The sequence below is a fragment of the Takifugu flavidus genome, chromosome 1 (genome assembly GCF_003711565.1).
Source record: "Takifugu flavidus isolate HTHZ2018 chromosome 1, ASM371156v2, whole genome shotgun sequence".
NCBI lineage: Eukaryota > Metazoa > Chordata > Actinopteri > Tetraodontiformes > Tetraodontidae > Takifugu > Takifugu flavidus.
This window is the reverse complement of record NC_079520.1, coordinates 14857053-14874500: the sequence shown is the minus strand read 5'-3', so window position 1 is coordinate 14874500 and position 17448 is coordinate 14857053. Positions and strand designations below refer to the sequence as shown.

General features: G+C 42.5%; 1 protein-coding gene and 1 long non-coding RNA gene across 4 annotated transcripts; one reads left to right on the top strand and one right to left on the bottom strand.

Annotated features, from left to right (window-relative positions):
* Window positions 1-2098: 2098 nt before the first annotated feature.
* LOC130523364 (uncharacterized) lies at window positions 2099-2807 on the top strand. Its single transcript, XR_008949875.1, has 2 exons — window positions 2099-2203; window positions 2345-2807. It is a non-coding gene; the product is annotated as an uncharacterized LOC130523364 (long non-coding RNA).
* On the bottom strand, window positions 2797-15257 carry LOC130523187 (SH3 domain-binding protein 4-like). Of its 3 annotated transcripts, XM_057028236.1 has the most exons (6): window positions 15097-15250; window positions 14357-14447; window positions 10700-10913; window positions 8005-10340; window positions 5394-5582; window positions 2797-3521 (listed from the first exon to the last, which is right to left on the bottom strand). In XM_057028236.1, the coding sequence occupies exons 3-6, from the start codon at window positions 10821-10823 to the stop codon at window positions 3297-3299; spliced, it is 2874 nt and encodes a 957-aa protein (XP_056884216.1). In that variant the 5' UTR covers window positions 10824-10913; window positions 14357-14447; window positions 15097-15250; the 3' UTR covers window positions 2797-3296. The 3 variants fall into 3 exon arrangements, with proteins under 3 accessions (XP_056884216.1, XP_056884206.1, XP_056884225.1); XM_057028226.1 differs by lacking the exon at window positions 14357-14447 and having other exon boundaries at window positions 15097-15257; XM_057028245.1 differs by lacking the exon at window positions 14357-14447 and having other exon boundaries at window positions 2916-3521; window positions 10700-10900; window positions 15087-15243.
* Window positions 15258-17448: the final 2191 nt, after the last annotated feature.

Below are 17448 nucleotides of genomic sequence, written 5' to 3'. Positions count from 1 at the left end.
GGGTTAGCATTAGGGTTAGGGTTAGGGTTGGATTAGGGTTAGCATTAGGGTTAGGGTTAGCATTAGGGTTAGCATTAGGGTTAGGTTAGGGTTAGCATTGGGGTTAGGGTTAGCATTAGGGTTAGGGTTAGCATTAGGGTTAAGGTTAGGTTTAGGGTTAGCATTGGGGTTAGGGTTAGCATTAGGGTTAGGGTTGGATTAGGGTTAGGGTTGGAGTTAGGGTTAGGGTTAGGGTTGGAGTTAGGGCTAGGGTTGGAGTTAGGGTTAGGGTTAGCATTAGGGTTAGCATTAGGGTTAGGGTTAGCATTAGGGTTAGGATTAGGGTTAACATTAGCATTAGGGTTAGCATTAGGGTTAGGGTTGGAGTTAGGGTTAGCATTAGCATTAGGTTTAGCATTAGGGTTAGCATTATGGTTAGGGTTGGAGTTAGGGTTAGAGGTCTAATGTGCATGTGTGTGTGTCTGTGTGTGAGTGAGTGTGAGAATGAGTGGAGAGGGTTGGGTTACGGTTAGCATTAGGGTTAGGTTTAGGGTTAGCATTAGGGTTAGGGTTAGCATTAGGGTTAGGGTTGGAGTTAGGGTTAGGGTTAGCATTAGGGTTAGGGTTAGGGTTAGGGTTGGGTTAGGGTTAGCATTAGGGTTAGGGTTAGCATTAGGGTTAGCATTAGGGTTAAGGTTAGGGTTAGCATTGGGGTTAGGATTAGCATTAGGGTTAGCATTAGGGTTAAGGTTAGGTTTAGGGTTAGCATTGGGGTTAGGGTTAGCATTAGGGTTAGGTTGGATTAGGGTTAGGGTTGGAGTTAGGGTTAGGGTTAGCATTAGGGTTAGGGTTAGGGTTGGAGTTAGGGCTAGGGTTGGAGTTAGGGTTAGGGTTAGCATTAGGGTTAGGGTTAGCATTAGGGTTAGGATTAGGGTTAACATTAGCATTAGGGTTAGCATTAGGGTTAGGGTTGGAGTTAGGGTTAGCATTAGCATTAGGTTTAGCATTAGGTTTAGCATTATGGTTAGGGTTGGAGTTAGGGTTAGAGGTCTAATGTGCTTGTGTGTGTGTCTGTGTGTGAGTGAGTGTGAGAATGAGTGGAGAGGGTTGGGTTACGGTTAGCATTAGGGTTAGGTTTAGGGTTAGCATTAGGGTTAGGGTTAGCATTAGGGTTAGGGTTGGAGTTAGGGTTAGGGTTAGCATTAGGGTTAGGGTTAGGGTTGGAGTTAGGGTTAGGGTTAGCATTAGGGTTAGGGTTAACATTAGCATTAGGGTTAGCATTAGCATTAGGGTTATGGTTAGCATTAGGGTCAGGGTTGGAGTTAGGGTTAGGGTTGGAGTCAGGGTTAGCATTAGCATTAGGGTTAACATTATGGTTAGGGTTGGAGTTAGGGTTAGAGGTCTAATGTGCATGTGTGTGTTTCTATGTGTGAGTGAGTGTGAGAATGAGTGAGAGATTGTGAGATTGAGTGAGTGTGTAAGTCAATGAGTTCCTAAAGCACACACGCGCACTTACGCGCATACACGCGCACACGTGCGCACATAAGCGGACATGCGCGCACACCCGAACGTAATGTTTTTTTTAACGTAATATTTGGAAAGGTATATTGTGCATGTGTGTGTGAGTGAGTGTGTAAGTAACTGAGTTCCTAAAGCACACACGCGCGCACTTACGCGCACATTCGCGCGTAATGTTTTTTAACGTAATATTTAGAAAGGTCTAATGTGTGTGTGTGTGAGTGAGTGTAAGAATGAGTGGAGAGGGTTGGGTTACGGTTAGCATTAGGGTTAGGGTTAGCATTAGGGTTAGGCCCTAACCCTAATCCAACCCTAACCCCCTATGAGTTCCATGACCCAACAGGGTCTTAATGACACACACGAAGCTACTTCCAAGTTGATAAAACATGTTTTGAGTGAGCCGATCTCCTTTTTCCTTTATCCTAAATAAATACAATGTGTGCAGCATCTCTGTATGTGACGCTCAGAGCGTTACATTTTGTGGTATTCTGGACTTCTTTTATTTGCATATTAACTTTATTTACCTTAATTCAACCGTAGTCCGTCTGTTTCTCACATCGTCCTGCTGCCCAAGTGAGTACTCAAGTATTGATACTGTGATCAGTGATCAGGTGACACAAATTAGTAAGAAATAACAGCCTGAACCTGCCCTGGGTCCAGCTCCTCTTTTCTGGATACATATGAACACGAGATTAAAGCCAGACAGGTGACAAATATATTTTTTTCCTCCAACAAAATAAACAGTAAAAAAGTGAATAGCCACCATGTTATGTAGGATCCCACTTTGAAGTTTTCACAGTCTTTACATCAATAGACTCAACATGTACAATTTTGTTTTTGGTCCAAGATTAATGGCAAGAAAGAGCGGGATTGAAGTGGGGAAGGTGGACTGGACGGGATGGAGCCGATTACTGCCCAGTATGGAGAGTGATACGTAAAACGCTGTCTTTAACATCGGGTAAAATAAATGCGGAATCTCTAAACATGTTGACTTAGCTAGCCAGAGCTTTGGGATTTCATTTACAGTTTACAAAAGGTAAACTTTCAAAACGTTGCGGCTCCCGTTTTTTCCTATTTGTGATGACAGGTGCCTCTTTAGGAGAAATTGACCTCCACGACACGACACAGAAACAGTCTTCAGTTGGATCTTCTGTGAAGTCCGCGGTTGCCTGAGTAATAGTGCCGACTGCTGTCTGGATGTGCGATTACTCTAAAACAGACCAAACGCCTTCTGCCACAAAGATTTGGTCTGACCTGCTTCAGCCCGTTTAAGCTGTTACAAAAAAATAAAACCTGAACTTATTCTTTAACTACTGACTTTTTATTTATGGCAAAGGGTCTCAACAACATGCTAAGCATGATTAATTGACGTGGCAGGTCTGGAGGCTAATTTTCGAGATATCTGAGAAAGACCACAGTTTCGAATGTTGAAGAAAAGTTTTTCTTATGAATATACAAATAAATACAACAGATTTGACAAAGCTAAGTATTTACAAGAATAAACATCATGATTTTGTTAAAATATGTCTATTGTGGCATTGTCCACACTGTTAAACTAAAGAATTGAACATCTTCCATAAATGTGCCATAGCAACAGTACAAAAATACATAACAATTAGAGTGTTTTATCAGCTGCATTTTAGGTGTTTGTTTGGAAAATCTGGTGGTTTTCATGTAGGCACAAGTTGTAGGAGTCTGACATCAGCAGAGCCACCGAGATGGAGGAAGTGTAAGTGTGTAACTATAAAATGCTCAAGCTGATGCGAGTAGAGGCTGGCAGGATGATTCAGGTGTGGGCTTCAAATGGCATCCTCTCCCTGAGTGGCAGGGCTGAAGGCGGAGCAGCGCAGGATCTCCAGACAGTTGACTAAGATCAGCGTCCCAGTCAGGTGCTTCCAGCGTTTGGTGATGGGATTCTTCATCTTATCCAAGCCTGTGTGCAGCTCCTGGATCACATCTCTGTAGCTGTCACCAATCTGAGAAGCCCATGTGACCAGGAAGTCGTATGCTGGCTTCCACATGGCCTACGGGAACACAGGGGGTCACATATGAGGGTGACATGTAAACAATTTCTATGGTGACCATAACTAGAATAACAAGGGATCATGAAGACAAGGCTAGATACAAGGAGCAAAAATGTATCTGTATAGCATCAATGTATATATCGCAGAGTCTTTAGGCTACCTTACAGGCTCAGAGCTAGCTGAAACTGAATTTAACATTCATGTTTTGTAATGGCACGCATGTGTAAGCATGACCACATTGGTTCCATATGTGTGTGTGATTCTGGATCCCATGTTGCCCTCAGGCAACATCCCACTTTTGACCTGTTACATCTCCACGATGCATCCTCTTGAACAAAACAGTATTTTCTAAAAGAGGCAGGTCCACAGGGAACAAACCACAATGCTTTTGCTTCTACATGGCTTTCTGTGATCCATGTTGAAGCAGTTCCTTTGCAGACCTTTTCGGTAATATGTGGGGACTATTTATCAACGCAGGACTGGTTTTCTAATGCTAAAACCTAATTAATGAACAATTGACTTGCCCAGAGGCAACAGTCTACCATTATGAAAAATAGCAGGTTTCCTTGAGGCAATGGAATCACCAAGCAGGCATGAAATAACTGCATTACAGTAAACACGCCAATGCTGAACACCTGTGGAAGCAGCCTGCTGGTGGAGCAAAGACCGATGGAACTGTGAGTGGGCGTCTGCAGAGAACGCTGAGCAGGGCAGCCTGCCCAGTGTAGCACTTGGTATAAAAATGTACCAGTGTTTCTGTTTCCTGGGGCTTAATGAAGGCCAGGACACCAGATCACAGAGAACACAGGGTGAGGCTGAAGCGTCTGTCGTGAAGCGTAAAGAACTATGAGAGTCAAAGCTTCGAAGTACAGAGGAGGTGCTATTCATGTAAACACTCCTGAAGCCTGAAAAAGAATTTTTCTTGTTTGAAAATCAAAGCAGGCAGTAATAAACACCCTGCCTTATTCATTTCTTTTCTTCTTCCTTGTTCTATACACCATGATGGTATAAACATTATGGTTGCCTGTAGGCAACAATCCTCCAAAACCTTAAAAGAAGCTTTATAACATTTCTTTAGAGTATCTTCATTGAGCCAATTTGACACGCAAACCCACACCATTTTAAGTAGTGTAGTTACAATCTCTCAGCGCCAGGGGGCAGGATATCACACTTTCTCAATTAAGTTGTATTTTTCCATCAATGTCACACCAAGGAGATACAGGCGCACCACAATATACAGCAGATCCCACTGTAATGGAGCAACACAACTCACAAATGAAACTATTTTACAATGGAAACTATTAAGCAATACATCATTTCTGTTTGATAGTTAGAAATGTTTATTAGTTACCTTTGTTAAACATGATGCAAATGATTTTAAAATTGTAAAGATAAAGTTTACATAAGAACAACACACCCAAATAACGTTCAAGTCTTTATGCATTCTTGCACACTCACACATTTTATACAATGTGGACGTAGCCTTAGATACTATGTGGGGTTAAGTATCTTGCCGAGCAACGTTTATCTGACCACTGAAATTAGCATCATTAGAACGACCACACTTCCACCCAGCCGACTTTATCAAAATAATCTTTGAAGCCTTTGGACCTAGAAACAATATATTATATTATAAATGTCTTTGTAGAAGCCGAACTCACAATCAAAACCAAAAATACAAAATAATAAAATAAAAACCAATGAAAAACAAAGCCCTTGGTCACACACACAATGTCACACACCTGTATGTCCACAGCACCTCGAGTGGCTCTGACTACTACTGCTGGGAGAAACTGAACTGACGGCGGTCATTTTTAATCCAGTTTAACCTGAGCAAAAGCAAACGAGGGAAAGCGATTGTGGCCAACGTACCTCTGAGTCGACCACGCCGTTCCCGTCGCGGTGTGGTGCTTCGTACGCGTCCATCTGCTGGCGTGAGACCTTGACGAGCTTCTCAGCCAGCTCCCTCCAGCGTCCGGCCACCTCCACCGCTGTGGTGAGGAGCACAAAGTCCATGACCAGCCTGGCAACGAGACCCTGACAATCCATCTTCAAAAGACCCTAAAGAGAAAAAAAGATTCAGCAAGAAACAGAAAACTCCTATGAGGAGATTTCTAAAGGCATCAAACTGAGAGGAAGGTTTGAAATGGATGTGAAAGAACATTCTGAAGGAACAGACTGCAGGACACCCAAGGGTTGCTATGCTCAGAACCAAATAAGCAACACGCTAAATGTGAAGCGCACAGCGCAATAATATTTCATTGACTGGATCAATCCAGCCTTTTAGACCGAGGTCACTTCTAGACACATGAAGAGAGTTATGTCGTGCTGTTTCTGGGAGCCATTTGCTATCACCTTTCTTTGTAAGGTATTTGCTCGCTGATATCATGGGTTATTTGGGAAAATATCCAAAGCAAACACACTGAAAGGGGAAATTGGTTCAGCAAATATTTGCTGCCGGTGGACTGGTTTGCTCTTTCAGCTTCCCAGAGGTTCCTTTTGTCTCTGAAAAAAGAAATACTTCCCTCACTAAATATAGCCAGTAATGGAACTACTGTGTTCTGAAGATGCAGCACATGCTCACCATGGAGCGTGCAGCAGGTAAATGGTGCCGCGCGTGCACCATTCCCTGTAAATGACGCTAAAATAAACTCATCCCAGAGGTGGGGAATTGTGGGTAATAAGATGGATCTGAATTGAATCGCTGTCATATTGAGTTTGTGATGAGTGGTTATTGTTGGAGGATGAGAGAAACGTCTGTCTGTGTGTGTGTGTGTGTGTGTCTGTCTGTCTACCTGTCTGTCTGTCTACCTGTCAGTCAGGACTACAGATGTTTCCTGCCTCATTGTTCAGATTGTAAACAGGAGCTCAAACTGCGGACACAAAGGCGCCTCTAGTCAAAAGGACTTCCCTAACCATTGTGTGAGTCTTGAGGGTAGCTGTGCCTTCTCACAGAGCAAATATACGGTAACTACGGTAATACGGTAATTAAAAAATAAAAAAAAGATTGATACTGTTGACATATTGCAAACTGTTGGTCCTAATAATCTGTCCCTCCATTTGTCCATTCAGCAACAGCAAAGCCACATGCTTTCCAGAACATGTACATCATATAAGTCACTCTCAGGAATTCAGCCGAGCAAAACTTTTAACCCCAGAGGACAAAGAATATGCGAGTGTGCCGCCAAGCTGGGGGCAAAAGCTGGAGCCAACGGTGCAGCTATTTCTGTTGCACTTTGGTTAATTTAGCAGTGAGATAAGAGAGCGCAGAGGAATGACAAGCACGCCGTTTCTGTCCCAACAGGCAGAGGATGCCCGTCTGAGCGGGACAGGGGTGCTCGCCCTTCTGGAGGAGTGGTCGCCACTGCTGGGGTGGGTTCATCTCAAATCATGAGCGTCAAATCCTGTTGGAACCATGAAGATCTAAAACCGCTGCGATGGCTAATCATGTACACACACACAGACCAGGTAAAGGTGCCCTGCTGTCTGATATTTTGGTGATATGTGGAAGATATATAAAGATGAAGCTCATGATGAAGCTCAATTATTATTATATGATATATATTTATCTTCCCTGCATTCAGTAAGAGATCCTGGGCTCATCTTCAAGGTCCGTATGGATGACTCTTCTTCAGGCCTCCACATCCCTGCTCTTTCAGATCATTCTTTGATGCAAAGCTACTCCAGCTCAGTCAGGTTTCAGCATAAACATCAGCTTTTAAAGTCATTCCACAAGTGATTTGACTGATCAGTTGTTCAATTTGTAATATTCAACCCTCTTCACAGCATTTCTTTGGTAGTTTTTTCCCTTTCATCATTCATACTTAAGGAGACACTTTTGATCTGAAACGATAGACGTAGATTTAACCTTTGACTTGACCTGATTATATCTCTACATTATATTTGAAAGATCAGAAACTTTAGCAACAATTGTATGATGAGTCTCTTTCAAGAGTAATAGAAGAAAAAATCGAGACTAAATTGCTGGGAGTCTTCTTTTATCTATAGAAGGGTCTCAGCAACATATTAACTATAACTAGTTAATCTTGGTTCATCCACCAGGACTTTTACTCTATAATGAGCGTGCAACTGAATTCATGCTTAAGCATAAAAACAAGTCTTAGATTTGCTAAATCGCTACATGCCTTTGTCTCCCCACAACAAGAAATGTTTGGTGTAATTTACAACCAGGCTCAGCAAAAGAAAGCTACATTCTTCAAATGAATTATACTGTAGAGCCTATTTTCAGCAACCACCTCTGATTATTCTCTGTTAAATACCACGCTTTCTGGACCGTAAATAGTCATAACTATTGTTTACAAGCTCGTGTAAATTATGGCGTTTCTGACCTCTGACCAAAAATAAATAAGCATGAAACGAGTTGAAAGAGGGGAAAATGCTCCAAAAAGAGTGAAGAAGCAGAAAGTTCTAAAAGCACGCTCTCTAAAATGCCTGAACTGCTCATGTTAAGGCTGGAACTTACCAGGAGGAGTTCTTTTTGGAAGGACTTCCGTTCCTTGCTCTCTGTATTGTTGCAGTCCTCCTTCAGCTTCTCCAGCACTGACGCAACCCTCTCGGGTTCACTGTCCAACTCTGTGTGACAGAAATGGGCGAGGGGCACGTCCACGTAGCCCAGGGCGTCTGCGAACGCTCGCCAGTTTCCGATGTTCTCCATAAGGATTGTTCGTACGGAGGCGTAGATGTACGTGAGGAATTTACTGGGTTTCAGAATCTGTTCCACTAACAGTGAGGTTGTGAGTTCTGGCCCACTGATGCAAATAGGCTTAATTCTGCCGATGACCAAAACATTCTTGGCATGAACAAATCCGATTTTTCCTTGATAGTATCCGATGTACCACTCTTTGGTCCACAGTTGTCCCTTTAACTTGACCTTCTCCTCACTCAGCAGAGCTACAAAGTCTCCTTTTTTGTATTCGAGCAGGTACTGGTTTTTCGTCTGACGGATGACAGTTTTGATTAACTTTCCAAATTTGATCTTGTTTATTTTCCTGTCTTGGAAAATGGGGTACTTTGTGGTTATGGCCAGAGGGGACAGGACGATCTTCCCCACCTCCTTTTTCTTCAGGAAGCGCCGCTGTATTGATGACTTGGGGCCGGTCTTGGGCGGTGGGGTCGGAGTCTGAACACAAAACTGAGCAAGTATACAATCCTGGTCGTCTTTGATTTGGATTCTTAAGGTAAAATCGGAAATGTCCTCCGTGTTGCGTGAGGCGATGACATAGACGAGCCTGCTGACCTTGCCCAGCTTCACCTGGAAGCCGCGAACCACTCGGGACTGTTCACTGGCCTTCACTTCATAGTTGGCCATGTTGGAGTAAATGCCCACATGTAGATCCTGAGGTTTGGAAATCACAAACTGGTGTTTGCCCCACAGCTGCAGCACGACTGACGGAGCAGACTCCATCTGCTTGCTAGCCTCATTTACCAGCAGCGTCTTTGGTGCACAGTCATGGCCGAACATAGCCACCACCGTCTTGAAGGATGGGTGAATGTGCTTTGGACCATACACTCCTAAGGTGATTTTTTTCAACACCTGTTCCCAAATCGTGGAGTCATACGATACGACCTGCGACTGGGCCACGACACACATGTACATGCACGGTTCCAGGTTGTCCAGACACACCTGGACCGTGTCTCCATACACATACGCCTGGATGGGAGCGTAGGGTCCCTCCTTACAATCGCTCCTCACGCACAACACGTCGGTTGTCTGCTTGGCCTCCGTTTTCACCACGACGGACACCTTCATCTCCAAGGTGATGGGGGTTTTGGTTTCCATGTTGCTGAGTTTAATCTCAACCACAGGACTCAGGGTGGTGCAACGGTCGTTGTTCAGCTGCAGCGGAGTATCAAGGAGAGCTTTGAGGGAAATCTGCTGGGTGTCCCCCAAAGCTACGTGGCCTTCAGGTATGTGAACGCTAATGTTTGTGTCTGGAAGTTCAACGTTTCCACCTGAACTGTCTAGCACGCAAGCGATGTTGGTCTCCACCGGTTGGGTTTGACCCCACCCTGGGTTCTGACCCAGTGAGTCCAAGTCGTGGCAGGATCTGGCCAGCTTGCGGTGAGTGAGCCACGCTGTACGGAAATCTTCCCTCCTTTGGAATTGCTCTGGTACTGGTGCTTTAAGGCCATTAAAAAAGCCGTTGGAGGTCGACTGGTTATCAGAGTGGGACTGCAGGATGGACAGCTCGGACAAACTGTAGGAGCGTTTGCTACGGAAAAAAGGGTTGTCCCTGCTTAAGGGTTCTCCCATCCCAGCAATAGGAATGAAAGGACTCATGTTTGAAATGCAAGTGTTGGTGCTGCTGGTAGTCGTGGTTACTGAGGGTACGGCGGCGTCAAACAGAAGGAGGTCGACGGACTTCTCATTAGTGGTTCGTGAGTTCTCAGGACCCCCGTTTAGGAAAGGATTTGTTGAGGTATGACTTGTTGCAGAAGAATTTCCATTTTGGAAGGTGGCTGGCTTGAGATGAACCGCCGGCCACTCTCCGACAAAGTCAAGTTCTTTGGCTGCGTCCTCATTACATTCCCCCACCGTGTCGATCATCCCACTGTCGCTCAAGGAAGAGTCCCTGTAACTGATTGGCTGCACGTAGGCTGCAGGGATGTATCCCATCTCCGTGTTGTTATGGGCATACCACCACTCTCCTCCCGACGAGTCAAGGACAAAGAGACGGTCTCCTTTGGAGAACTTCAGGGTGGTGAAGCTTGACGGGGAATAGTCCTTAATGGCTATAACTTCCTTTGCGGTACCAAAGGAGGCCGTGGCATGAAGTTGTAAGGCACTGGGTGAAGGTGCTAAAACAAAAGGCAAACGGCAACATTAGCTGCTCCTAGTGTTTTTTTTACTTATTTATTTAATTCCTTTGATCACTCCTTCTCTTTTCACAGATGACTTATCAGGTTTTTGTTTAAACCCCTCTGCTTTTAGTGTAAATGTAAAGATATACATTTTAAATATTAACTCGTTAGCTTAACTCATTAAAAGCTTGAGCTTTATCAAAGCAAAGTAACTAACTTAAAGTAGGTAAAGTGACACTATAGGACCACGTGCTCCCGCAACATTAATAAATATATAATTTCATATTATCATAACATGTTCCAATTACTATACGTAAAATAAAGAATACAGGTTTGTTTTTTTCAGTTGGACTTACTTTTAACATCTGCGAGACTGGCTTCTGACACGCCTTCGCTCAGATCTATGAGCGTTCCTTCAGATTTGCAGCGTGGGAGAGAAGAGCCGTTGGTGGTAGTTGCTCTGATTCGATGGGCGGCCATGTTCAGAACTGCTGCACTCCCAACTTGTGGTTTGGTTCTTTTATTGATTATCGTGAGGAGTCCTTTGCTGTCAGCATCTTAGCATGATCTCTGAAAGACAGAAAATAGTGGTATTTATATGTAGTCACCAATGTCCTTCAAGTTTTGGTCCTGTTACTTCTTGGTTTTTTGTACACTTCAATGTTGTAAGCAAACTGTAAACTTTCCCTTCAACTCTTCAGTGTGGGTTTTTTATGGCTTTGGAGATAAGGCTTGGTGACTACGAGGCATGGCTCCCCACCACAGCGTTCTGTTATTCAGCTAGTTGTTCTCTGGCTGTATTTGATCAGCATGTATGGACACATGAAACTAGCCAATGCTGACCACACAAAGCTAGCATGGTTAGCTTTCTTTCGCCAGAGTGCGGGACTGCAAAGCCGACTGCTGGTGAAAGCTCTTTGTAAATATGGTAAGAGTGTAGTCCACACACACTAATGACACCAGGCGTCACTAGTTAGAGATCACCAAACTGACATTTTGTGTTCTGTAGCCCCCATTCTAATCAGCAATATAGAATAAGGCGTGGCATGACGGTGAATGAGCCCCATCAACATTGTGAATAATAATATGACAAAAAAAGCAGAAAGTTGCTGGCTGTGTTTGTTCAACTGTACAGTACACTGTTATTTCTCATTAAGTAACAGTGGGAAACGAATATTTGCTGTGATAACTTAGCAACTAAACAGCTACTTCTCAGCAGGAAGCGGCTGCGCAGGAAATGCCTTTGTGATAAGAGGCGGCCAGATCTCTGCTGCTCTCCCTCCCGACAGCATTTCCTTCAAAACACGGCCTCCAGTGTCGTATTCTGACTTTTTAAATCACAGTCGTCACACTATTGCTCGGTAAGCCATAAATATTGCTGACTTAAATATAATAACGCCGCAAACAAAACACAATGGACATCACTTGGCATCTCAGTTGATCCTAAAAAAGCAAAAGCCTGCGTGTTTTACTTTTATTTGAGTGGTAGATTAGCATAGATCATCAGTAAAAGCTTCAAGACTAATCAAAACATTGTGTAATAATAAGTAGCTTATAGGATAATGTCTCTAAAATGAATGGTCAGTAGCGTGTTGCAAAATTACACTTTTTACTGTTCCTTTCAGAAAAGAGGTGAAAATTGAATCAGCTACTTTTGCAGCAGCAGAGCCTCAAAGAATTCTACAATAACATTACATGAAGAATTTGCAGTGTCATGATTTAGAACGTCTCCGACCCTCAGCAACATAATTAGAGCACAGACATTAAAAGAAACAACAGATGTAGGTGTTAAAACATTTAAAATTCAGTATGTTGACCTTTTTTTCTTTAGAAACATAAATGTGTTCTTTTTTAAAACCTGCTCCTGCATTTATTTCACAATACAAACATACAAATGTGGAAGGGGTAGAGGGATAAAGTCAGGAATGTGAGGAATGTAAAGCTCCAAATTAAACTCTATATTATTCTACGGAGCAGGACAGAAAAATAAGATAAGCCCTTCACTGTTTTGAAAAACAAAGAAAGTGATTAAAGCTCTGCTCAATCAAACGGTTACTTTAACGACATTAAGCCTGTAGAGTTCCCCATTGGCCATCTTGGAGAGGTTCTTTGCTGTGCAGGCCAGCGAACAGGAACCCGTTCACCACAACAGATCGTCCACATCTGTCCTGGAGTCCCAGCAGTGATCTGATGCACAGCACAGCAGGACTCCTGTCTCTGACAATGGCGGCTCTGCCCTCAGGCCTGACAGCCAGCCATTTCAAGTGAGCTTAAATATAGCTGGGTTTTCTACATTCACCAAAACATTCTAAAATCACAGCAGCAAAAAAAAAAAAGCAGCTTTGCTCCATCATGGAGTCTTAAACAATAAGAAAGTCGTTTAGCTGGAACAGCAGACAGGACTAAACCGCCAAACAAGGATCCAACTCCACCTCTCCGCAAACATTGGGACACGTTGGTGCGAATGAAAATGACTAAAGAGAGACAGATGTGCAGCAGAGAGACAAAAGAATTCCAAGGGCAGAAGGCACTGACATCATATTACCGGTAGGTTTTTTATAATAAGCTGCATGCTGAGGAAGTTTGCCTGCTCTCCCAGTACAGTCTCAAGCAGCCCTGGAAACAATTTACTGCTTATGTAAATACGACAATATGCCCAATGTGCTACTGGTGAGCACGTCTCTACCAGTCCAGTCGGAAAGGTGAAGGGTCATGATGTTCTTAGGTGCAACCCACTCCATACTATCGCTTGGGTTTAGTTTGTGGATCAAAGGAAATATATGCAGATGATAGTTCTACATATGACTTGGTAAGTGTGTTACCAGGCAGATATCAGAGATGAGCTGGACTTCTTAACCCACTGGTGTGTTTTGAGGGGCTTCATAAACCCCTCTAGGTGATATCTGCAGGGGAACTTGTTCCATTACCCAAAGACAACGCGACGAAGTCTTCTGAGGTAAAAGGACACAGCTCAAATGATATTTTCAGACTATAAAAACATGTGTAAACCAGAATGAATTACAAATAATTCCAATTGCAACAATCTAACAACCTTTGATATTGTTCAAATTTGCTGGAAACACAACTTGTTGATCTATCATTTACAACACAACAATCCTCTTGCATGGCAAAAAAAATACACACAGCTAAGAACAGAACAAGTGTTAAAACAGTAAAAAACAAACTGTTGCACTGACTTTATGATAAGTCTGGAAGTTGAGGCCGTTCAGTCCAGAGACAGAAACGAATGGTTTGGCAGCACAGACACAGATATAACCAGATTCCCAGTTTAGCCATTTTATCTGCTTCACTGCCTGATAAAACCATGCTAACTAATCACAGGGAAACTGTGCGTACTAAAGTAATCAATCAGGAAACTCCTCTCAGCAAACTCAAATGTCTTTACAGAAATGATTTGAAATCATATAAAAGATTTTTTAATAAGGGCCTTTGTTTTGTTTTTCCCCCAAAAAAACTTCACAAGCCAAATCCAAAGACAGAGACTTCTACTTTAATCTTTTATCACTAATTATTATAATTATTCAGGGTAAATAAGCACATTAGCAAAACTCACAAGTGGGCAAGCGGTCCAGCATATTTTCACATCACAGGGAAACGATCAAGACCAATAAAAGGTTCCACAATCACGGGAAATGACAGCTGCTGTTAAAGGAGCCACCAAACCCTGCAGGACTTAACGTTCCTCAACTCCAACTGAAAGATCCATTTAAAGGACACGTAGAAAGGTTTAGCATCTCCAAATTTATCCATAAGGGAGACTTATGACCAGTAATAAATGTATTATTAGTAGCATTATTATATTGTTAGGATATATAAACTTTTATCGTAGTAGTTGAACAGGTAGTAGTTGGACTCCGATGTATTTATAACCATGTAATACAGGATTATTCCATTATGTTCATAAAAATGAAAGAGATAAAATGATAAGTAGCAGCGTTTCAGAAGCGCTGATAAGAGGAATAATAAAGAGTACGAAAGATAATTATCTTTGCCTTTTCAGTAATCCAGAAAAGATCCGTTTACTGGGCCATTCTTGTTCCCATTTCAGAATTTCCTCGTTGGGGTTCTTTAGGCGGACTGGACCTTTTAAATAACAATGTGGAACACATTACAATGTAGCAAAGATAACAATGATGCAGTCAGAAAGAAAGACACAATAGATATCAGTGGTGTTGTGCTCCAATACCATGGCAACCAGTGTAGCCCACACAGACCACCGGTATAGGGGTGAAATCACCTTTTGTATTACAGTCCAACAGTACTGTTATTACTAGTAATACGGTTCAGTTATTACTGTTACACATTCTGATAAGGCTGGGAACTTAAAAGGGCTGATTCAACTTTTTAATAGAGCATATTTCTATCTTTAATGCAGCTGCACACACACACGCGCGCGCACACACAAACGCACGCACGCGCACTGTTCCAGTAGACTTACAGCGTGGACGACACATTCCACCCACCACCTCAAAATGGTCCAAAAACACACGACACAGAATCTGTAAAAAGCTTACAGCTGGTGGGGAGGCCGGACATTTATTCACCCACCAACGTCGCCGCAAAAGAAACAGATTTATCTCGATTTCACGAGCTGAAAAGTTGCGGCTATTTGTTCCCCGTGAAAAAGTGCTTCCAGGTGGACCAGCAGCACATTTTCTCCCACCGAGAAGACTTTGAACGCGCTGAACTGCTCCAGTCGCGCCACGAAAGACAGTTACGGACAACAGCTTACCTTGTTAGCAGGCTTTGTGCCCTCGGGAGGAGCGATAAAAGGGGGGAAAGACTTTACATCCTAAAGCCCGCTGTTGTTGTTGGACGTGGCGTATGCGCGGAGATCCACCGAGGTCTCCTGGAGGAGAGCGAGCAGCTCCGGCTGATGTCAGCGGGACAGGGAGGGGCCTCGCGGGGCCTCATAAAGACATGATGTCACTGCCTACTTCAGGTCCCAGTGGAATATCTGAACATATTTATCATTTACTCACCACACAGCGCGTCGGCTTTATAGGATTATATTTACAAAGGAAGACAGAGAATACCAACTTAAAAGGTTAAGCACAAAATAAAGAATGTGCACTTAATGAAGTAAATTAATGTAATCAACACAACATGGTATAAGATAGGTATGATAGGTATAAGATGGCCAACAGAGACCACAGGAACCTGAAGGGAGCATCGAGTACCTCGATTCCATTCCGTTCAACTTTATTTAAAAAGCTTATCAAAATCTAATTAATCCAATTTAGTTCAACTTTATTTAAATAGCCTATCCCCCTCCCCGGGGAATAAGTTTTATGCAACAGTGGCAATAGAAAACTTGGTTATTTTCTTTTTAAAATAGAAAGACATTTGCTGCAGGACCTGCTTTACTGTATGTGTGGAGGAGACCTCCTTTCGATGGCCAACCAGGTAGAGGAAGAGAAGAATGACAGGTAAGGCAGAATGGAGAGAAAGAGAGCACCAGTGTGCATCATACACGCCGATTCATTTGTATGATGTGTATAACTATTTAGCGAAATCCACAGTAAGGTAGGTAAAGTCATTGGGGAGATACTTGATTATTTGTCTGATTACAAAAAGGTTCTTTCAGAGAGAATAGAACACAACAATCCAACTGCACAGTCCTGATTCTAATCCTGGTTAATGAACAGAGACAGACAAAAATGTTATTCACTTATTATAGCAGTCTTATTTAGTAGGATGTAATTTGTTACTTGAGTTTTTACCATCCTTTGTTATCGTGGTTCAGTAATTGTAACATAACATTAGTTCATTACTACCTATATTTTAATTTCTACTCAGAATAAATACTTGGACTTTAGCTGCATTTGATTAGAAATGTCAACATGTCAACAATGAATAAATATTTAAATGTATATGTGGCTTGTTTTGACCCTGGTACAGTATGGAACCTACTGAGGTGGGTGTCAAATAGTTTTACCAGAGCAAATGTACAATGTTGGCATCTAACAAATCGTTGAGTGAACACTTAAGATAGTAATACTTCCCAAGACCCAAGTCTTTTTGTAACAACTATCATTACATTTCAAAAGTAATCTTTTACTGAGTAAAACAATACTGTGACCCCAAAGAACGCAGTTAGAATCAGGACGGTAACATTCTGTACCAATTAATTACCTAATAAACAATGTTGTCCATCAAATTGGAATAGATTTGCTTGTTTTATTCCTATTTATGCACACCAGTAATCAACTTTGACTCAGTTGATCTTTTAAGAATATACTGTACATTATAGTGTTCAAGAATAAATCACATTCCCTCAGTCATTTAATGAGAAGAGATTAAGAAATACATTATTCAAGCCTTATCTGTAACAGTGTAGCAGCTGGAAATCAAACAGTCTGTGGGCAGGACGGTGGCATTTGTGCCAGTTAGTACAGGAAGTAGGTTCTTCATTTGACTGCAACCTTTTTACAAATGGGTCGCCCGAGCGAGTGTGTTTGATGATCAAAGACCCGAAACACCCTATGACCTCGGGTTCATCACTGATGATGCGTCCAAGTAGCACGTAGAGGTGTATTCAATAACTTGCATATAATTCTTCCAAAGATATGCACAAGAATTCAGACTACAGAGTGGTTCAGTTGCCACATGTTCAGGGTGTATTCCTGCTTTTCATCCAGGGAACAGAGTTCATCTTGACAATTCATCTGAAGCCCTCTGGCACCGTTATCTTGGATATGCTTCCATCTGCTGGCACACTGGTAGCATGACTTAAATGAAGGCCTTAAAAACACTAAAAATATTACAAATATGACAGTTCAACAGATAAGACCCCACAATGACAAAGTAAAAATTACATTTGTTTAAAAAAAAAGTGAAACATTGTGCACTTACTATTCAGAGTATTTTCTCAGTAGTTGGCAGCGATCTCAGCCTGCAGTCTTCTCGGATATGATGCCAGAAGCTTTGCAAGCCAGGATTTGGTGATATTCTTTCCTGCAGATCCTCACAAGCTCTGTCGGTTTGGCTGGGAAAAAGTGGTGAACAGACATTTTCAGGTCTCTCCTCAGACGTTTTACGTTGGGTTTTAGTCCAGGGAAGCTGCAGGCATTTAAAATGATGT

Bases quoted from the DNA above. Each gene is read 5' to 3' on its own strand.
- LOC130523187 (XM_057028226.1), bottom strand. From the start codon at position 10,823: ATGGCCGCCCATCGAATCAGAGCAACTACCACCAACGGCTCTTCTCTC. The intron at 10,341-10,699 runs GTAAGTCCAACT...CTTTTGTTTTAG, and splicing joins CAGTCTCGCAGATGTTAAAA to CACCTTCACCCAGTGCCTTA. The intron at 5,583-8,004 runs GTAAGTTCCAGC...TTTTCTCTTTAG, and splicing joins TCCAAAAAGAACTCCTCCTG to GGTCTTTTGAAGATGGATTG.